The following is a 23,078-nucleotide window of genomic DNA, read 5'->3' on the forward strand; positions in this document are numbered from 1 at the left end:
ATGCGCAGCAGCGCCCACTGGAAGCAAAGTTCATAGAATCGTAGAATCCCTACAGTGTGGAAACAGGCACTTCGGCCCAACAAGTTCAGACTAACCTTCTGAAGAGTAACTCACCCATTCTCCTACCCTATTACTCTACACTCATCCCTGACTAATGCATCACACCTATGCATCCCTGAACGCGATGGGACAATTTAACTTGGCCAATACACCCGAACCTGCACAATTTTGGACTGTGGGAAGAAACTGGAGCACCCGGAGGAAACCCATGCAGACACAGGGGAGAACATGCAAACTCCACACAGACAGTCACCCTCAGGATGGAATCAAATCCAGGTCCCTGGTGCTGTGAGGCAGCAGTGCTAACTACTGAGCCACCATGCCCCACTCCCACCCCCATGCATATTGGGGTTGGGTTGCAGTCCAGCAGAAAACAAAAAGGCCCACCAACTCTCCCACTACCCCCAGTATCAGAAAAGGTAGGAAGTTCCGTCCTGGGAGTGATCCACAACAGCATCACCAGCAGAATTTGATTGTTGGGAGCCCTGGTGCCTCCGCTGGTGCTTGTTCAAGCTGCAGGACATCGTGAACCTCTGTCCACACTCGGGGCAGGCAAATGGCCTCTCCCCAGTGTGGACTCACCTGGTGGGTTAGCAGGGTGGAGGAGACAGCAAAGTCCTTCCCGCACTCTAGGTAGGCCAACAGCCTATCCCCAGTGTGGACCCACCGGTGTGTCAGCAGGTGGGAGGCCTGGGTAAAGCCCTTCTCACACTCAGGGCAGCTGAAAGGCCTCTTCCCAGTGTGGACCTGCCAGTGCTTTGGCAGGTTGGAGGAGCGGGTAAAGCCCTTCCCGCACACAGGGCAGGTGAACGGCCTCTCGCTGGTGTGGACCAGCCGGTGGGCCTTCCCGAACTTGGGGTAGAGGAAGGGTTTCTCATTGGTGTGGACTTGCCATTGGATCAAGAGGTGGGAGGAATGAGTGAACACCTTCCTACACTTTGATCAGCTGAAGGGCCTCTCCCCTGTGTGGACCCGCTGGTGCCTCAGCAGGGCGGAGGAATCACTGAAGGCCTTCCCACACAAGACAGGAGAATGGCTTCTCCCTGGTGTGACTGTGCCGAAGAGTCACCAGGGCAGACGGAAGACACTGAAGCCTTTCCCACAGTTGCCACACTTTCATGGTTTCTCTATGCCCGAAGCTTCAGCCGCACACAAACGTGTGTACCTCCCCTCCCTGCCTTCAATTCCTCTTTCCAGGCCGTATAACTATTTTACTGCAATAGTAGGGTCTCTCATCCGGTCCCACTGATGCTGAACACACACTGAAACAGGAACCTATTGGATCATAGTTGAAAATCGTTGCAGTCCCGGTGGATTCAGTGAATGACAAATGTGGAGAGTCAGAGACGAAAACTGCAGGTCAGACAGCATCAGAGGAGCAGGAGAGTCAATGTTTTGGGCATAAGCCCTTCATCTGTTGATTTTGAAACTTCCATCTTGAGAACGTCAAATATTCTGTACAAAGAGATTACAAAAGTTATCACTATCAGTCCAGGGTAAAAATTCAGAACAAGCAATTCTACTTTCTGTGGAACATTCTTTTCTTTTGTTAATCCACAAAATTGAAAGCAACATCCCACTCTCACTCTCTCTCTTCCTCTATTCTCACTCCATTCTAACTAATTCTCCTGAAAGTGCTGATTCAGGATCTGGCAGGGACAGAAAAGCAAAACAGTCAAGACTGACATCTCTTTGAATTTTGGATAACTCCACCTGAAAATTAATATCTTCCACAACATTGGGATACTGCTGAGAGTGAGCAGGTCTGATTTTAGGAAGCAAAAATATAGCGTGTAAATTCAGGATGAACCTGAAAGGCAGGTTCTTGACCGACAACCAGAATCTGTGTGAGTGGGTGGTGGGGGGGGGGGGGGGGTTGGAAAGAGACATCAAGGCAATGACACCGACACCACAGCGAAACTGAACAAACTGACGTAGCAAAGGTTAATGGCATGCTAGAGTCATAAAGAAAAAAACAGCACAGAAACAAGCCCTTTGGTCCAACTGTTCCATGCTGACAAAATATACCTGAATCTACTCTCATTTGCCAGTATTTGGCCCAGATCCCTCTAAACCTTTCCTATTCATATAACCATCCAGCTGCCTTTTAAATGTCATAATTATATCAGCATCCATCACTTGCTCTGGCAGCTCTTCCCTTAAACGCATCATCTTCTGCATGAATTGCCCCTTAGATTCCTTTTAAATCTCCCCCCGCCTCTCCACCCCAACCTCACCCTAAACCTACTATCCTCTAGTTCTGTTCTCCCAGAGAAAAGGCCTTTTCTATTTAGCCTATCCATACCTCTCTTGATTTTATAAATGATGGAAGCATCAATGGCTCAGTGCAGGGGTGGGGAGGGGGGGGAAAGGAAGCGGAATGTGCCGGAGCCAACATGAAAGAACAGACGATGTAAAGCCTTGAAGCTGCAATTTTAAGTGAGACCGATTGTATTTCAAAGTGGAATTTACAAAATATCACATGTATTGACTGCCTACAGATTGTGCATTTTTGAGCAAAATTGAATGTATCTGCAATATAATTCTGCAAATACAAATACACCCCATAGACTTATATCTGTATACACGTGCATGAGAGAGAGAAAAGTCTATTTCCGTGCTGTATATCTGTCTATTTGATAACAGATGCTTTATTTCTGTTGATGTAAATATTATTATAAGTCATAGCTGGGTACTAATAGTTAGATGTAAGGGAGAGAGAATTCCTCAAATAGAGCACTATAAGAACCCTGGGAGACCCATATTTCTGGTTTACCTCCTAATGAACAAACATTAAGCACAAGCACCTATTTATTTCTAATTTTGGTTCATTTTTCTTGTTTTGTTCCCTGCAATGATGACCCTCTCTGTCTGGATGATTGACATCTAGGAGATTATGGGTTGGGCCTTAATTGACTGATCATTTTATTGTTTGAAAAGGTGCAAAATGGGGTCAAATCATCAGCAGAAAACCAGCAGATCTGAGAACAGATGACATCTAACTGTGGGAACAGGGAGATCAACAGAGGACAGAGAAATCAGGACCTGAAATCCGAGCTTACACCAGACTACTCTGTGATCAGTGTTTTAATTAGCAGTGCCAACCCTCTACCTTTACAGACCTTCCCATTCGACTCGAATACTACATGCCCGCCTCGATATTCAGGACGCAATCCTTGTAATCCTAAAGCCATACTCTGTAAGGAGTCTCAGATCATAATTATTGTCTTCAACCTGTGCAGCGGATTCATTCACTTTTGTTACGATGCAGCACACATTTAGATACTGACCTTTTAGTTATATTTTTTGTGATCTTTAGAATCTAGCTTTGATTGCTGTTACATTTATTCTCCTTGTCCCTTTCTATTGTTCTCTGACGTTTAGTTTCCACATCACTACATTGTTCACCTTGATTTGGATTGGCCATGCTAAATTTCCCATTGTGTCCAAGAATGTGCAGGTTAGGTCTGTTAGCCATGGGAAGTGCAGGGTTATAGTTTCACAGAAATAGAAGGACTAAGCTATGCTCCTTCTACCTGCATTATCTCGATGACCTTTAATTCCCCTATCCTGCAAAAACCCACCCAACTGTGTCTTTAACATACTTAATGATGCTGACTCTACTGCTTCCTTACGGCAGAGGATTCCATAGATTCACTACTGTTTGGGGAAAGCAGTTCCCCTTCATCTCTGTCCTAAATCTCCTCTCCTTAATCTTGAGGCCTAGTCTCAGCCACTAGCAGAAACAACCTGATAGGGTGGATAGGGGTGGGGTCTGTGTGGCATGCTCTTCGGAGTGATCAGTGTGGACTTGATGGGCTGAATGGCCTGCTTGCACACTGTAGGGAGTCTACCATTCAGAATAGAATGGACTACTGCAAGGAAGTGTCCAAGCAACTGACCAGGAGCACGACAGGCACCTAACACTATGGGCAATTTAGCATAGCCAATTCACCGAACCTGCACATCTTTGGACTGTGGGAGGAAACCGGAGCACCCGGTAAATTGCCCGTAGTGCTAGGTGAAGGGATAAATGTAGGGGAATGGGTCTGGGTGGCTTGCTCTTCGGAGGGTCGGTGTGGACTTGTTGGGCCAGAGGGCCTGTTTCCACACTAAGTCATCTAATCGTATATTGACGACATTTCTTCCTCCCGACCCATGGTGAGGAGTCACTGAAACGATGACAGTGATATCAACAAATTTCATCCCACCATCACACTCACTGTGAACTACTCTTTAGTATCTGTCTCATTCTTGGACACATGCCGGTTCCAATGTGCCACAGCGAGAAACTGTAATGACCTCCTTGGGAGACAGACACGAGCTGCAACCAAAATGGTACCCTTTGTTGTCCAGTACTTCTTGGGAGCCGAAAAACTACGCCACATTCTTCGCAGCCTGCAACACATCATCGATCAGGATGAGCACCTCACCGAGACTTCCTCCACTTCTCACCTTCAAACAACCAAACCTTAAACAGATCATTGTTTGCAGCAAACTGCCTGGCCTTAAGGCAACATGATACAACCCTGTCATGGCAGATGCTGCAAAATGTGTCAGAGTTTACCATCATTACATATGGAGATACCACACCCAATGAGTTTGCCAAGTACTCATGTGACTCAGCCAGCATTGTTTATCTCATACACTGCAAGCAATGATGCCCTGAGGCATGGTATATTGGCGAGACCAAGCAGAGGCGACAGCAGCGGATGAATGGACACTGCACAACAATCACCAGCCAGGAGCGTTCCCTCCCAGTCGGGGAACACTTCAGCGTCCGGGACATTCAGCCTCGGACCTTCGGGTGACCATCCTGCAAGGCAGACTTCAGGACAGGCAAAAATGAAAGTGGCCGAGCAGAGTCTGATAGCCAAGTTCGGTGACCTTGGGTTCATGTCACACTACAGGGAACTCCACTACACTATACACTCTCTCAGACACACACACACGCGCGCTCCTCCAGACCAACACACTCATGCAGATCCTCTATCATACACATGCGCTCGCTCATATGCTCACACACGCGCGCGCACCCTCTCACAGACTTATACCCCATTACACTCACACACATTCACACCTCCCCACATACACACATAGAATCAATCTGACCTAACATTGGGACACAGACTTTAACTGTGCATCTTCAATGTATTACTTGAGCTGAGATGACATCTATTGTTAAAAGCTATCTTGAGAATGTAACTTTAAAAAAGTTCTGGGATTTACATATGAAGGAACCGAAACTAGCATGATCATTCTAAAAGACGTAAGCTCAATTTGTTTAACATTACATTCCATGACACTGTAATCCTGTTGCTATAAAGTCTATGTCTAATCATTCTGCTCCACTACCACCCGATGAAGAAACAGCGCTTCGAAAGCTAGTGGTTCCATACAAACCTGTTGGATTCGTGTTCGTTCGGGGGATCAACGGTTACAGGGAAAGGGCAGGAAAGTGGATGTGGGGAATGTCAGATCAGCCACGATCCTACTGAATGGAGGAGCAGGCCCAATGGCCTTCTCCTGTTCCTATTTCTTATGGTTCCCGTGACCTTACCTCTGATCCAAGGCCCTGGCTTGAGTATGTGCCATTACTGAGAGTGCTGGTTTTCCCTTGTGCAATACCAACAGTGCAGCAGCTGCTGAAATCTCTTGCTCCTTTGTTAGCTCTATGTGTGATTTTTACCTTTGAAAATCTGTCAGTCATAACCAGCATCTCCATACTGCGCATGCTACTCGGTGTCAGCAACCACTACGCATGCTCGCGGGTGTCAGTAAAACACTGCGCATGGCCCTATTACAAACGACAGCGTCCCAAGACCTTGTTTTGATGGACCAATGGGACGCACTGGAGGACCGGATGGAGATTGGTCCTCCTGCCAATCGCAGCAAACCCATAGTCTGGATGCGGAAGTTGGACCATGAGCTTTTGAAGATGGCGTTGCCCCTCTCTCTGTCTAAATTCAGGTTGAGCTTCACCCCAGACTGCAATTTTCTTCCTCTCTCCAACATCTGTGAGTACAGCACTCTCTTTTCTCAACCCCTTTTCCATTCCGGGGTTCGCTGTTGATTTGCAGGAACGGAAGGGAAACGGAGTGAATCCAGGGAGGGGTCGGACTCATGAAAGTTAGTCCAGGCCTGTGTCTCAATTGAAAAGCACAGGAGAATTGACATTTCGGGCAGGAGACTTTCAACAGGAATGATGTGTGGATGTACAAAAGGGCCTCAGCATCCTTCTACACCAGTCAGTGCCAGTTGTCACACAGGTGCAACAAACAGTGAGCAAGGCAAGTGGTATATTAGCAAGAGGAATTGAGTTGAGAAGTGGGGATGTCTTCCTGAAATTAGGGGGTCATTGAATATATTGAAGGCTGAGTTAATCTGATTTTTGAACAACAATGAAGTGGATGGTAATGGGGGAAGGCAGGAAAATGGTTTTAAGATCAATAAAGATCAGTTACAAAAACAGAACCTTCAGTCCAATTAGTCCACGCTGACTATCTTCTCAAAATAAACTAGTCCCACTCTATGTTTAGCCCATATCCCTCTGAATCTTTCCTGTTGGAGATGTGCAGCACAGAAACAGACCCTTTGGTCCAACTTGTCCATGCTGACCAGTTATTCCAATCTCGTGCTATTTGCCAGCACTTGGCCCATATCCTTCTAAATCTTTCCTAAATCCAGATGCCTTTTAAACTGTGTAATTATACCAGCCTTCACCACTTCCTCTGACTGATCATTCCATATACACACCACTCTCTGTGTGGAAAAAGCTGCCCCTTGGAGGTCCCTTTTATGTCTTTTCCCTCCTCACCCTAAACCTATGCTCTCTAGTTCTGGACTCCCCCACCCCAGGGAGAAGACTTTGCCTATTTACCCAACCATGCCCCTCTGTAAAGTCACCCCTCAGCCTCTGATGCTCCAGAGAAAACAGTCCCAGCCTATGCAGCTTCACCCGAGTGCATAAATCTTTCAAACTTCGCAACATCCTGGTAAATCTTTTCTGAACCCTTTCAAGTTTTACAACATCCTTCTGATGGGAAGGAGACCAGAGTTGCATACAATATTCCAAACGTGGCCTCACCAATGTCCTGTACAACTGCAACATCACCTCCCAACTCCTTTACTTAATGCTCTAACCAATAAAGGAAAGCATACCAATACCAATATGCTGCCTTCACTATCCTATCTACCTGTGACTCTATCTTCAAGGAAATATGAACCTGCACTCAAAGGTCTCTTTGTTCAGCAACAATCCCCAGGACCTTACCATAAAGTGTATAGGTCCTACTCTGATTTACTTTTCCAAAATTCAGCATCTTACATTTATCTAAGTTAAAATTCATCATTCATGTGCTTATCCAAATGTTTTAAAAATGTTTTAACTATACCTGTATCCACCTGTTGCTCTGGACATTCATTCCATGCACAAACCCCTCTCTGTGGGGGAAACAAAATGGTGCATCTGATGTCTTTTTAAAATCTTTCTCCTCTCCTTCAAAATTTGCTCCCTAATCTTGAACCCCCACCCTAGGGAAAGGATATCTGCTGTTCACCTCATCTATATCCCTCATAATTTTGTCATCCTCTATAAAGTCACCTCTCAACCTCCTCTGCTCCAGTGAAAACATTTCCAGTCTATTCACTGACATGTATATATTCATGTTCATATCCATTTATGATCTGTTCAATGCTGGTGCAGGCTCGACAGGTTAAATGGCCTCCTCCTGCTCCCAATTCTCACTCCTAGTCCAGGACAGTAAGAGACCATAAAACACAGGAGCAGAAATTAGGCCTTTCAGCCATCGGGACTGCTCCGCCATTAAATCCTGGCTGATAAGTTTCTCAATCTCATTCTCCCACTTTCTTCCCATAAACCTCGGTTCCCCTTTGATACTCAAGAACCTATCCATCTCCGTCTTAAGTATACTCAGTGACCTGGCCTCCATAGCCATCTGTAGCAGTGAATTTCATATGTTCACCACTCTCTGGCTGAAAACGTTTCTCCTTATCTTTGTTCTAAAAGATCTTCCCTTTACTACCAATGGAAGCATCTTCCCCACGAGCACTCTGTCCTGGCCGTTCAGTATTCTGTCTGTTTCAGTTAGATTCCCTCCTGCGTGTGGGCCTGTGTATCAGCATGGACCAGACCCTTTAGGATGAGGTACAGCAGGGATTAGGTTCAACAAAGTGAGTGTGGAGGGAGTGTGTGTGAGTTGGAGATTTTCAGCTTTTTGGGGATGAGAAAGGAAAGAAAGTCCGGGTGCTATGGTTTCCTCCCAATGTCCAAAGATGTGTAGGTTAGGTGAATTAGCCATGCCAAATTGCCAGTAGTGTTCGGTACATTAGTCAGGGGTAAATGTAGGGGAATGGGTTTGGGTGGGATGCTCTTCGGAGGGTCGGTGTGGACTTGTTGGGCTGAAGGACCTGTTTCCACACTGTAGGGAATCTAAACTAAACATAAATTAGAATTGATAGGTTGGGCTGGTGGCCCAAAGGAGTGGCAGAATGAGTTTAATTTAGATAAATGTGAGCTGTTGCATTTTGGTAAGGCAAATCAGGGCAGGACTTACACAGTTGATAGGGAGTGCTGCTGAACAAAGAGACCTTGCAGGTTCATAGTTCCTTGAAAGTGGAATTGCAGGAAGACAGGATAGTGAAGAAGGCATTTGGTACACTTTCCTTTATCAGTCAGAGTATTGAGTACAGGAGTTGGGAGGTCATGTTGCGGCTGCACAGGACATTGGTTAGGCCACTTTTGGAATAGTGTGTGAAATTTTGGTCGCCCTCCTATGGAAGAATGTTGTGAAACTTGAAAGAGTTCAGAAAATAATTACAAGGATGTTGGCAGAGCTGAAGGGTTTGAGCTGTAGGGAGACATTGAATAGGCCAGGGATAATTTCTTGGAGCAGCAGAGGCTGAGGGGTGACCTTATAGAAGTTTATAAGGGGTATGGATAGAGTGAATAGCCAAAATCTTTTCCCCAGTTTGGGGAGTCCACAAAACTAGAGGGCATAGTTTCACGTGAGGGGGGAAAGATTTAAAACTTACCTGAGGGGCAACTTTTTCACACAGCGGTTAGTGCATGTTTGGAATGAGCTGCCAGAGAAAGTGGTGGAGACTGCTACAATTACAACATTTAAAAGGCATCTGGAATAAGAAGGGTTTAGAGGGATATGGGCCAAATGGGATTAGATGAGTTTAGGATATCTGGCTGGCATGGGTGAGTTGGAACGAAGGTGCTATTTTTGTGCTGTATGACTGTAATCATCTTCGGTGAAAGCAGAAGCATTGTTGTGAAGACTGGACTTTCAGAGCAGCTTTCAAAGAGGTTTTGCCCTTACTGGGAGCAGAAGAAGTTACAATTAAACTTTTCATTTGTGAATAAGTGAGTATGTCTGGGATTTTGGTGGAAAGTGAGAATTCATTGCATTGTGGGGATCGAGTGCTTTAAGGTTTACTGGCAGTAAGTAAAGTGTGCTGAGCGGGGAGCTCAGCGAAGGGTTAGGTGGGTTTTTATTTTAAACTGCTCATTTTTTTCCAGACTCCAATATTGTATTTCCAATGCTGTGCATCAGAAGGAGCGGTGAATTAGTAACTGGTATCATTAGAAGCCTTATGATTTTCAGTACTGCAGGTTTTGCATTGTTTCATCAGCATTGTAAAGGTTACTGGCAGCAGCGGGAGGTGTGGGCTGTATTCACTAGAAACGATTAAGCAGTTAGATAACACATGTACGAGAGGGCAGGGTGGGACTTTTCTCCAATGAGAAAAGGCCTAGCACTCTCAACCTATCCTTGTATGACCTATTCTCCATTCCAGGAAACATCCTGGTAAATCTTCTCTGCACCCTCTCCAAAGCTTCCACATCTTTCCTAAAGTGAGGCGACCAGAACTGCACACAGTACTCCAAATGTGGCCTAACCAAGGTCCTGTACAGCTGCAACATCACTTCACAACTCTTGAATTCAATCCCTCTGCTAATGAACGCTAATACACCATAGGCCTTCTTACAAGCTCTATCCACCTGAGTAGCAACTTTCAAAGATCTATGAACATAGACCCCAATTTCCCTCTGCTCCTCCACCTCACTAAGAACCCTACCGTTAACCCTGTATTCCGCATTCTTATTTGTCCTTCCAAAATGGACAACCTCACACTTCACAGGGTTGAACTCCATCTGCCACTCCTCAGCCCAGCTCTGCATCATACCTTTGCAGCCGACAACAGCCCTCCTCACTATCCACAACTCCACCAATCTTCGTGTCATCTGCAAATTTACTGACCCACCCTTCAACTCCCTCTTCCAAGTCATTAATAAATTACAAACAGCAGAGGATCCAGAATTGATCCCTGTGGAACTCCACTTGTAACTGGGCTCCAGGCTGAATATTTACCATCTACCACCACACTCTGACTTCGACCGGTTAGCCAGTTCTCTATCCAACTGGCCAAATTTCCCTCTATCCCATGCATCCTGACTTTCTGTATAAGCCTACCATGGGGAACCTTATCAAATGCCTTACTAAAATCCATGTACACTACATCCACTGCTCTACCCTCATCCACATGCTTGGTCACCTCCTCAAAGACTTCAATAAGACTTGTAAGGCAAGACCTACCCTTCACAAATCCATGCTGGCTGTCCCTAATCAAGGAGTGTCTTTCCAGATACTCATAAATCCTATCCCTCAGTATCCTTTCCATTACTTTGCCTACCACCGAAGTAAGACTAACTGGCCTGTAATTCCTGGGGTTATCCCTATTCCCTTTTTTGAATAGGGTCACAACATTCGCTAATCTCCAGTCCTCTGGTACCACCCCCGTTGGCAGTGAAGAGGAAAAGATCATTGCCAACGGCTCTGCAATTTCCTCTCTCGCTTCCCACATAATCCTAGGATATATTCCGTCAGGCCCGGGGGACTTGTCTATCCTCAAGTTGTTCAAAATGTCCAACACATCTTCCTTCCTAACAAGTATCTCTTCTAGCTTACCAGTCTGTTTCACACTCTCCTCTTCAACAATACGGTCCCTCTCGTTTGTAAATACTGAAGAAAAGTACTCATTCAAGACCTCCCCTATCTCTTCCGACTCAATACACAGTCTCCCACTACTGTCCTTGATCGGACCTACCCTTGTTCTCGTCATTCTCATGTTTCTCACATACGCATAAAAGGTCTTGGGGTTATCCTTGATCCTATCCGCCAAAGATTTTTCATGCCCTCTCTTAGCTCTCCTAATCCCTTTCTACAGCTCCCTTCTGGCTATCCTGTATCCCTCCATTGCTCTGTCTGAACCTTGTTTCCTCAACCTTGTGTAAGCCTCCTTCTTCCTCTTTACAAGACATTCAACCTCCCTCGTCAACCAAGGTTCCTTCACACGACCATTTCTTTCCTGCCTGATAGGTACATACATATCAAGGACACATTGTATCTGTTCCTTAAAAAAGTTCCACATTTCCACGACATCCATCCCTGACAGCCTATGCTCCCAACTTATGCTCCTCAGATCCTGTCTTACAGCATTGTATTTACCCTTCCCCCAATTGTAAAACCTACCGTGTTGCACGCACCTATCTCTCTCCATAACCAAGGTGAAAGTCACAGAATTGTGGTCACCATCACCAAAATGCTCATCCACTAACAAGCCCATCACTTGTCCCGGTTCGTTACCGAGTACCAAATCCAATATGGCCTCCCCTCTGGTTGGACAATTTACATACTGAGTTAGAAAAGCTTCCTGGACACACTGCACAAACACCGCACCATCCAATCTACTTGATCTAAAGAGCTTCCAATCAATATTTGGAAAGCTGAAATCGCCCATGACTACAACCTTGTGGCTTCTCCACCTTTCCAAAATCTGTTTCCCAATCTGTTTCTCCACATCTCTGCTGCTGTTGGGGGGCCTATAGTAAACACCCAACAAGGTGACTGCTCCTTTCCTATTTCTGACTTCAGCCCATACTACCTCCAAAGGCAGATCTACCTCGAACTGCCTTTCTGCAGCCGTTATACCATTTCTAATTAGCGACGCCACCCCCCCCCCCCTCCTTTTTTACCCCCCTCCTTGATCTTACTGAAACATCTGTAACCAGGAACCTCCAACAACCATTCCTGTCCCTCTTCTATCCACGTTTCCGTGATGGCCACAACATCGTAGTCCCAGGTACTGATCCACGCCTTAAGTTCACCCACCTTATTTCTGATACTCCTTGCGTTGAAGTATACACACTTGAACCCATCTCTGTGTCCGCAAGTATTCCCTGTCAGTGCTACCTTCTCCACAGCCTCCCTACATTCTTGGACATCCTGACAAACAGCTAACCTACTTGCTGGATCCCATCCCCCCCGCCAAATTAGTTTAAATCCCCCTGAAGAGTGCTAGCAAACCTACCGCCCAGGATATTGGTGCCCTTCTGGTTCAGGTGCAACCCGTCCTGCTTGTACAGGTCCCACCTTCCCCAGAATGCAGTCCAATTGTCCAAATACCTGAAGCCCTCCCTCCTACACCATCCTTGCAGCCACGTGTTCAACTGCACTCTCTCCCTATTCCTTGCCTCACTGTCACATGGCACCGTCAACAACCCAGAGATGACGACTCTGTCCGTCCTAGCTTTTAGCTTCCAGCCTAACTCCCTAAGCTCCTGAATGACCTCCCCACCTCTCTTTCTACCTATGTCGTTAGTGCCAACGTGCACCACGACTTCTGGCTGCACACCCTCCCTCTTAAGGATTCTGAAGACAGGGTCTGAGACGTCTCGGAACCTGGCACCTGGGAGACAACAAACCATCCGAGTGTCTCGCCCATGTCCACAGAACCGCCTGTCCGTCCCTCTAACTAGCACTCTCCTCCTCTCCTCCTTTCCCTTCTGAGCCTCAGAGCCGGACCTCGTGCCAGAGACCCGGTCACTGCAGCTTACCCCTGCTAGGCCTCTTCCCCCCCCCCCCCCCTCCCGCCAACAGTATCCAAAGCGGTATACTTATTGTTGAGGGGAACGACCACAGGGGATCCCTGCACTGCCTGCTTCCTCCCCTTCCCACCTCTAACTGTTACCCAGCTACCTCTGTTCTCTGGCGTAACTATGTCCTTGTAGCTTATATCTATCACCCTCTCAGCCTCTCGAATAATCCTCAGTTCATCCAACTCCAGTTCCAGTTCCCTAACTCGTTCTGTGAGGAGCAGGAGCTGACTGCATTTCCTGCAGATGAAGTCGGCAGGAGCATCAGTGGTCACCCCTACCTCAAACATCCTGCAGGAGGAACATTCCACTGTCTGGTTAGAGTTCGAGTGGGTTAGCCATGGGGAACTGCAGGGCTATAGGGTAAGTGGATGAGTCTGGGTGGGATGCTGTGTGGAAGGTCGGTGTGAATTTGATAGGCAGAATGGCCTGCAGGGATTATATAATTCTTCTGCTTTACTCACATGTAATTCATGGGACACTGACACCAGATCTGGGGAAGATGGGAATTGTGCTGTTTCTCCCCCCACCCATTCTCTCTCGCTCCGCAACCCTCTGACCCCCATTCTCTCTCTCTCTTTCCCCCTCATTCTCTTCCTCCACCCTTTGTCCCCTGAGTCTTTCCTTTCCACCCCCACCACCCTCTGTTCCCCCCAGTATCTCAATGGCCATCACCCTCTGTCACCCTATCCATTCTGTCTCTCTTCTAACCACCACTAAACTTTCTCATGCTTCAACCTCTCTTTGATCACTGTATCAAGCTCTTCTCAGAAGAGAGAGAGAATGGTTGGTGATGACTCTGCCTGGGAGATGGGGGTGCATGAGAAATGGCTGATCTTTCAAATTGAGAGTAACTGAAATAACATATTCAGAAACAGCATTAAAGTTTGAACGCATGTTTCATTTTATATTAAAACAAAATTGCAGCCATCTTTCTCAAACTTGCTTTTATTTATGCGCAGTTAGGCCACAGTTGAGGACGGCTGTTCAGGGTGAATGAGGCTTTTGCCCAAAACGTCAATTTTCCTGCTCCACGGATGCTGCCTAACTTGCTGTGCTTTTCCAGCACCACATTCTTGACTCTAATCTCCAGCATCTGCAGTACTCAGTTTCGTCTGTTAGGGGTGAATGGCCGATTCCTAATCTTGAAAAATTGGTTCTGTTAAGAAGGTGTAGAGGTGTACTCTACCTTCAAGAGAGTTGAAAAGCTAGCAGAACCACCTGACACAGCACCAAGCGTTCTGAACAGGTAACAATTTAACATTTGGTCGAACAGCTAGGTAGCTAGGTTGCCTGGTGACAAAAACAAATTCAATTTCAGCCAATCGATTTAAATTTTGCCCCAAAAAACTGAATTCCAATCAAGTTTGAATTTAGTATTTTGACAATATTGGTTAGCACTGCTGCTTCAAAGCACCAGGGTCGATTCCAGCCTTAGGTGACTATCTGTGTGGAGTTTGCACATTCTCCCCTTGTCTGCGTGGGTGTCCTCTGGGTGCTCCAGTTTCCTCCCACAGTCCAAAGATGTGCAGGTCAGGTGAATTGGCCATGCTAAATTGCCCATAGTGTTAGGTGCATTAGTCAGAGGGAAATGGGTCTAGATGGGTTACTCTTTGGAGGGTCGGTGTGGACTGGTTGGGCTGAAGGGCCTGTTTCCGCACTGTAGGGAATCTAATCTAATCTAATATTAACACCAATGAAATGATTCAATGCTTTCGGGTACAAAATCGAAAAAAAAATTGAACAGTTGAAAGAGAACTGCCAAAAGACCAACAAATGTAGGCTGCTAGTGTGAACTCTCTGAGAGGTACCTGTCCAGAGAAGGAGTTTGCACAGAGAAAAAACATCGACACTGACCTGGAGAGCAGATCTATAGAGGAAGATAACAAAGAGAACGTTAACAGCTGGCTGGTTTTGAAGTTTGAATCTTTCGTTAAATCTTAATCAGGGGTTTTTATTGGATTGGTGTCGTACGGAGGAGGTAGAAGATAGGTTAGAGAAAGGAGTTGTAAGTAGTTAATTAATTATTCTCCATTAGGCTTTAATAAATAAAGTTGTTAATTTTTACTTTAAATACTGACCTTTGGGGATAGTTCCTTGGCTCTTGAATTTTCACAGATTACTGCATGGGTTAAATCTTTTCTATATTGCTGCTTTAAATTAGGTGGGGGGGGAGGGGTTTCACCCCATGTTGTACCAATTTGGGGGCTTTTGTCCGAGATTTGAATAGATTTGGGGGTATGAAAAATCCCAGCAAATTTAAACACTTGCAAGTTGGTGTCCTAGGTCATTAAATAAAACTTTAAATAGTGACTTTTGGAAACAGTCCCATACCTCTTGAATTTTCACATTACCGCATGGGGTAAATCTTTTCTGGGTTGAAATTAGTGGGAGGTGCAGCCCATGTCGTAACAGTTCTGACTATGTAGAGTCATAGAGTAGTGGAGCATGGAAACAAACTGTTTCGTCTGTGCCAATCAGATATCCTAAATTAATCTCGGCCCATTTGCCAGCCCTTGGCTCATATCCCTCCAAACCCTTCCTATTCATATTCATAAGGCATCTGGATGGGTATATTGTACCAGCCTCCACCACTTCCTCTGGGAGCTCATTCAATCCATGCACCTCCCTTTTAATCCTTTCCCCTCTCACCCTAATATAAATCAATTGCTGCTTTTTCTGAACAGGCTCAGTGGTTAGTATTGCTGCCTCATAGCGCTAGGGACCCGGGTTTGATCCCAGTCTCGGGCAACTGTCTGAGTGAAGTTTGCACCTTCTCCCCATGTCTGCATGGGATTCCTTTGGGTGCTCCGGTTTCTTCCCACAATCCAAAAATGTGCAGGTTAGGAGAAGGCATTTCCTGAGGGGAATTAACTTTCACACTTTTTTCTACTCTTTAGGTCCCTTTTAAATCTTTCCCCTCTCACTCTTAACCTATGCCCTCCAGTTTGGGAGTCCCCTATCCTGGGGAAAAGATGAGTAGTCAAATAAAATGCAAAAGGAATAAAATGACGAGCCGCAGGGTAAATAAAAAATGTCGCTCCAGCCTTTTTTTTCTCCGATTGTCATTTGGGCACAAAACCTGACAGTAACACCAGCTCCCTGGAAATTGCGCATGATCTTCTTTAATTAAAAGCAAATTACTGCGGATGCTGGAATCTGAAACGAAAAGAGAAAATGCTGGAGAATCTCAGCAGGTCTGGCAGCATCTGTAAGGAGAGAAAAGAGCTGATGTTTCAAGTCTAACTGACCCTTTGTCAAAACTTAAAAAAGGGAGAAATAGGGAGGTATTTATACTAGTCTGATTTTCCTGCTCCTTGGATGCTGCCTGAACTGCTGTGCTTTTCCAGCACCACTCCACTCCAGAATCTGGTTTCCAGCATCTGCAGTCAATGTTTTTACTTGACAGAAGGTGAGTCATGGCTCCGGAAGCAAAGGTAGCAATAAAGAGTGACAGTGCATAGAGAGATTATAGGGAGATTAGGAGCTGTGAATGACCAAGGCTGAAGCCAGTGCTATGTGACAAAATATGTGGGGTATGGGTGAAGCAGAGGCAAAATGGAAAACAGGGGAGAAGGGTATCAAAGGGGGGAAAAGGAGAGGAAAAAGGTGATGAGAGAGTGGGGAGCGAGAGAAAGACAATCAAGAAATAAGAGATACAGAACAGTGAATAAAATATTTAAAAATAAACGAAATAAAATTACAGAGCAGAATGAAAACAGAGGGGTCGAGATGGGATAATCATCTGAAGTTGTTGAAATCCATGTTGAGACCGGCAGGCTGTAATGTGCCTAGTGGGACTCCCCTTCTCTCAGCCTATAAATACCCCCTATTTCTCCCTTTCTTTAGCTTTGACAAAAGGTCAGTTAGACTCGAAACGTGATCATCTTTTGTTGGGCCAATAGGAAGTTCTGAAGGACTGGAAGGAGCGTGGTCCTCCTATCAATCAGAGAGCCCCCCTATTGTCTGGTCGACCATGAGCTGATGAAGCTGTTTCCGCTGCTGCTGTGGCTTCTGTCTCTCTCTGAATGGAGATTGAGCTTTACCCCACACTGAAACTTGCTTCCTCTGTTGAGCATATGTGAGTAAGGCACTCTTCTTTCTCACCCACTTTTCCACTTGGTTTTCATTCTGGGGTTCAGTTGTTGATTTGCAGCAACTGAAAGAAAAGGGAGTTAATTCTTGGAGGGGACAGACTCTGGAAATGTTGGTCCAAGTCTGTGTCTCAGTTGGCAAACTCATGGAAAATGCAGTACCACGATGTGAAGTGATAGCATTCCCTGTAGGGGGTGGGGAGGAAAAGCAGAAAGGAGATGCATTGTTTAAATGGTGATATATTGGGATGTGGAGAAAGTGAGGACTGCAAATGCTGGAGATCAGAGTCAAAACGTGTGGTGCTCGAAAAGCACAACAGATGAGGCAGCACCCGAGGAGCAGGAGAGTCAACGTTACAGGTACGAGCCCTTCATCAGGAATGTGTACAAAGGGGCTCAGCGTCCTTCCACACCAGTCAATGTCAGTTGTCAGATAAGTGCAGCAAGCAATCAGCAAGGCAAGTGGTATATTAGCAAGAGGAATTGAGTTCAGAAGTGGGGATGTCTTCCTGCAGTTATGGAATCATTGAATATATTCAAGGCTGAGTTCATCTGAGTTTTTTGAACAACAAAGAAGTGGATGTTTATGGGGGAAGGCAAGAAAATGGTTTTCAGACCATTACAGAACAGTTACCGAGTCAAACAGCACAGAAACAGAACCTTCAGTCCAACTACTCCATGCTATGTTCTCAAACTAATCTTATCCCACCTGCCAGTGTTTGGCCTATATCCCTCTGTCACAAAGCTGGTCCTTTTTCTAAAAGCTGGTCCTTCTTCTCAAGGATGCTGTGTCATTGTTTATTTTTCAGAGTGGTGGTAAAAAGACCTGGGCTCCGAAGCAACTGCTTTAGTACAGAGATGAAAAAGGGTATTGGGTTATATGTGAAAATTGTGCGGTCCTGATGGATTTTTGGTTATATGTAAACAGACGAGACTTGAGGCCAAAGCTTTTATGTTTTAGAAGTGACCTATACAATGAAAGGGGAGTAGTCAGTCCAGAAAGCTGAAGTCTTGTTTGTTGAGTTAAGCAGTGGATTGTGTGGAGAAAGGCTGCTGAACACACTCTCCTTCTGCCCTTCTAACTTCAACTGTAAGCCTCTGTTTCAGTTTAAGGGGTTTGTTTAAGAGTTTCTCCACAGCTTGTACTGTACTTGCTTAGTAAAGTTTGGTTGTTAACAGAAGTTGGCGTATTGCAGTTGCATCAAATGTGTAAGAAGCTCAAGCAAAAGAACTTAACAAAGGCACCTAAGGGACAAGTCTTCCATGCAGAAAGTGATGTGTTTAAGGAAAGAGCTGCCAGGGAAGTGGTGGGTGCTGGTACAATTATGACATTAAAAGACATCTGGATGGGTAAATGAGTAGGAAGGGTTTAGTAGATATGGGCCAAATGCTGGCAAATTGTCCAAGATTAGGTTAGGTTATCTAGTTGGCACGGACGAATTAGACCAAAGAGTCTGTTTCTGTGCTACATATCTCTATCACTCTGGCTTGCCACTAACATTTGCCACATCTATATGTTCAGTTTCTCTCTGGTGTTAGTGTCAATGCGTTGATGTCTCATTCTAAACCAGACTGACAGTGATGACATTTGTAATCTGTTCTTACAGACTATCTGAAGATCTGAAGAAGGAAGTTTCAAAATCAACAGATAAAGGGCTTATGTCCAAAACATTGACTCTCCTGCTCCTCGGCATACTGCACTTTTCCAGCGTCGCAATTTTTGACTCTGACTCTCCAGCGTCTGCAGTCCTCCTTTTCACGTCAATGTCTGACAGTCACTCAATCCATCAGGACCGCACAATTTTCAACTATGATTCTATGAGAAGGCGCAAAGCTTTCTTTTTGGTTCCTGTTTGAGTACGGTTTCAGCATCAGTGGGACTGAATGAGAGACCCTACTGTTGTAGCGCACTGAATGTGGAGCCTGAAACAGCTCTACGGCCTGGAAAGAAGAATTCACAGCGGGGAGGGGCTGTGCACACGTTTGTGTGCAGCTGAAGCTTCGGCCATGGAGAAACCCAAGGAATCCTGCCCCGTTGAGAAACCATGGAAGTGTGACGACAGTGGGAAGGGCTTGTGTTTCCCATCTGTCCTGGAGGCTCATCAGTGTAATCACACTGGGGAGAGGCCCATCCCCGAGCGGGCGAAGGGCTCTACTTGCTCCTGTGTCCTGCTGGCCCACCAGCATATACACATTGGGAAAGGGTTCACCCAAGTGGACAACCTCCAGACTCACCAGCGATTCCACACAGGGGAGAGGCTCTTTAGTTGCCATGAGTGCGGTAAGGCCTTCAGCAATTCCTCCGATCTGCTGAAGCACCGGCGAGTCCACACGGGGGAGAAGCCATTCAGCTGCCCAGAGTGTGGGAAGGCCTTCAGTGACTCCTCCAACCTGCTGAGGCACCAGCGGGTCCACACGGGGGAGAGGCCCTTCAGCTGCCCAGAGTGTGGGAAGGCCTTCAGCAATTCCTCCAACCTGCTGGCCCATCAGCAGGTCCACACAGGGGAGAGGCCATTCAACTGCCCAGAGTGTGGGAAGGCCTTCAGTAAATCCTCCAACCTGCTGGCCCATCAGCGGGTCCACACAGGGGAGAGGCCCTTCAGCTGCCCAGAGTGCGGGAAGGGCTTCAGCAGTTCCTCCGACCTGCTGAGACACCGACGAATCCACACAGGGGAGAGGCCATTCGCCTGCCCTGAGTGTGGTAAGGCCTTCAGCAATTCCTCTGACCTGTTGTCCCACCGTCGGGTTCACACCAGGGAAAGGCCATTCAGCTGCCCCGAGTGCGGGAAGGGGTTCACCCGCTCCTCCAAACTGCTGGCCCACCAATGGGTCCACACCGGGGAGAGGCCGTTTGCCTGCCCTGACTGCGGGCGGAGGTTCACATTGTCCTGCAACTTGCGGAGGCACCAGCGGGGGCATCAGCGCACCCAACAATCAGATTCTATCAGTGACAGTGCAGTGGGTCACCCTCAGGACTGAATCTCCTGCCCATTCTGACTATGGGTGCAGTGGGAGAGTCAGTGGGCTTTTTTTTGTTTTGTGCTCAATTCACAACAGCTCCGCCCGCCCGCTCCAGCCCACCCTACAGCGGCTCAGGGAGTGGCACGGTGACTCAGTTGTTAGCACCACTGCCTCACGATGCTGACCTGGGTTCAATTCCACCCTTGGGGTGACAGTCTGTGTGTAGCTTGCACGATATCCCCCCATGTCTGTATGGGTTACCTCTGAGTGCTCCGGTTTCCTCCCACAGTCTAAAGATGTGCAGGTTAGGATGGATTGGCCCATCTAAATTGTCCCATAGTGTTCAGGAATGTGTAGGTGTGGTGCATTAATCAGGGGTAAATGTAGAGGAATAGGGATAGGGGAATGGGTCTGGGTGGGTTACTCTGCGGAGGGCCAGTGTGGACTTGTTGGGCCAAAGGACCTGTTTCCATACTGTAGGGAATCTAATCTAATCTTAAAAAAAAAAATCCTCTAAGCAATACTGTTTAAATATGCCAAGTTGGACAAAGTATCCCATCAAGTTTGAGACAAACCCAGAGTTGAAGAAGTCCGTAGTCACACAACACCATGTTACAGTGCAACAGGTTTATTTGAAATCACAAGCTTTGTGAGCATTGCTCCTTCATCAGTGCTGCTCCTTCATCACTTTATCTGGTGCCGTGTGATTTCTGACCTTTTCTACCCTGATTCAACATCAGTACCTCCGCATCAGAGTTGATGAATGAGATTGGATTTTATTCAGCCTGATTTAGTGAGATGTTCATCTGGAAATGCAAAGCTGTCGGAGCGACAAAGAGACGCGAGTCATAGAGCACGGAGACAGGCCCTTCGGCCCAAACTGGTTCACGCCGACCAAAATGTCCATCAACAGTAACCCCATTTCCCTGCACTTGGCCCATTTCCTTCCATACCTTTTCTACCCACGTATTTGTCCAAATGCCTTTTCAATGTTGTTAATGTACCCACCTCAACCACTTCCACTGGCAGCTCATTCTGTATGTGTACCACCATCTGTGTAAAAGAAAAAAAGTGGCCCCTCACGTTCCCTTTTATTCTTTCTCCTGTAACCTTAAACTGAAGCCCTCAATTCCCCAACCCCAGAAAGACTGAGTGCATTCACCCTCTCCATGTCTCTCTTCACTTCTATAAGGGTCCCCCTCAGTCTTTTATGCTCTAAATAAAAATATCTTAGCTTGTCCAACATCTCCCTTTTACTTAGACCCTTGAGTCCTGGCAACATCCTTGTAAATGTCCCTGCACTCTTTCAAGTTTAATTAGATTAGGTTACCTCTGGCCCAACAAGTCCACACCGACCCGCCAAAGCGCAATCCACCCAGACCCATTTCCCTACATTTACCCCTTCACCTAACACTACGGGCAGTTTAGCATAGCCAATTCACCTAACCTGCACATTTTTGGATTGTGGGAGGAAACGAGAGTACACAGAGGAAACCAACACAGACACGGGGAGAATGTGCAAACTCCACACAGAGTGTCGCCTGAGGCGGGAATTGAACCCGGGTCTCTGGTGCTGTGAGGCAGCAGTGCTAACTACTGTGCCATCGTGCCACCCATTTTTGTTTAGCAAGGTGATCAAAACTGATCACAATACTCCAAATGCAGCCTCACCAATGTCCTGATTAACTGCAACATAACTTGCCAACTTCTATACTCAGTGCCCTGACTGATGAAGGCCAGTGTGCCTAAAGCCTTCTTCACTATCCTGTCTACCCATGTTGTCAGAAATATAGGACCTACTCCAAACAGGATAATCTGGCTAATGGGACAGGAAACCGCTTCCTTTCTTGAGACAGGTATCCCAGAGAGAACTTGCTGACTGACTGTCTGATCTACTGAACCTCTCAGTGCCCCACTGCCCTCAGTTATCTGGAGAGAGTCCATACACATGCCTAAGGTGGTGCTCAAAAACTTTATCATCTCTTTGGGATTGATCCCCATTCATCCAATGCTATGGAGTCATGCAGCCCTAAAATAGATGCTTCAGATCAACCAGTCCATGATCCCCAACTAAAGTGTGCCACCTATCTGCTCCTGGCCTGCATCCAGTTTTTTAATAGTTTTGTTCATTTGTTCACTGTGAGAGTTGGATAAATAAATTGCTGATTGTTGATTTTAAAGTGTTGGGGATTTATTTTCACCATGAGCAGGTTACACTACTTTTCACGCTAATTTTACAGATTATAGGGTGATGTGCTCCTCTGGGTGTTTTGGTTTGAGATCTGTGGTGGTGGTGTCAGCCTTCGCTTTATAACAGTATTGATGTGATGTCCTGCTGAATATAATGGAGTCAATATTAATCCCAGCCCCTCGCTGTGGTTGTAGGTGAATTGCCTTAATTTGGCTCCTGACTCAGAAACTGCAAAAAGAATCAACTGCTAAAACAATGACTTACACTTCATTATATGTAGTAACCAAGTTCAACCTCACCCCCAACTTGGCTACCATTCTACTGATGGTAGAATTTAACTGAGTTTCCACTGACAGTATCTGTATCTGGAAGTTTACAGGGGTTTGATGCAGTGTTGTTCTTCCAAGTTCTGCTACTGCATCGTTCTGGAGTTAAATTCTGCTGGAGATTCCTTGCTTTCAAATTTGTGGTGTGACATTTCTTTAGATTCTAACACCACCTCCCCATATTGCTGGAGACCTTGGGCCTGTAACTTACCTTCTTATCCTTGAGGTTTAGCTGTCTGAAACAGCCTGTCCTACAATTAACTCCTTTACTTCAGGGCCTTCCTTCCACAGACAGACTTAATTGTCCTTTTGTCATGTTATTAAACACATCACATCTGTCCCAGAAACAGCTCGTTGTTTTGTATCCTTCTTCCCAGCGATGGTTAACCAGTAGAAATTAGGCCATTCAGTCCATTGAGTCTGCTTCACTATTCAATCATGGCTGATAAGTTTCTCATCCCCTTTCTTTGTGTAACCCTTGA

The 23,078-nt window shown here is 46.2% G+C and overlaps 2 protein-coding genes across 3 annotated transcripts in view; one reads left to right on the plus strand and one right to left on the minus strand.

The window, feature by feature from the left end:
- Positions 1-22,259, plus strand: part of LOC122543526 (uncharacterized) — a 48,637-nt gene extending 26,378 nt beyond the window's left edge. Inside the window, exon 3 of the mRNA XM_087974996.1 lies at positions 19,361-22,259. Coding sequence (XP_087831122.1) covers positions 19,361-20,097 — 737 coding nt within the window. The 3' untranslated portion in view covers positions 20,098-22,259. The remainder of the gene's footprint in view (positions 1-19,360) is intronic.
- Positions 1-23,078, minus strand: part of LOC122543561 (uncharacterized) — a 696,117-nt gene that overhangs the window by 39,717 nt on the left and 633,322 nt on the right. The gene's annotated exons all lie outside the window — the stretch shown is intronic.

The sequence above is a fragment of the Chiloscyllium plagiosum genome, unplaced genomic scaffold (genome assembly GCF_037043375.1).
Source record: "Chiloscyllium plagiosum isolate Xiang-an unplaced genomic scaffold, Cpla_swu_hap1 HiC_scaffold_27, whole genome shotgun sequence".
NCBI lineage: Eukaryota > Metazoa > Chordata > Chondrichthyes > Orectolobiformes > Hemiscylliidae > Chiloscyllium > Chiloscyllium plagiosum.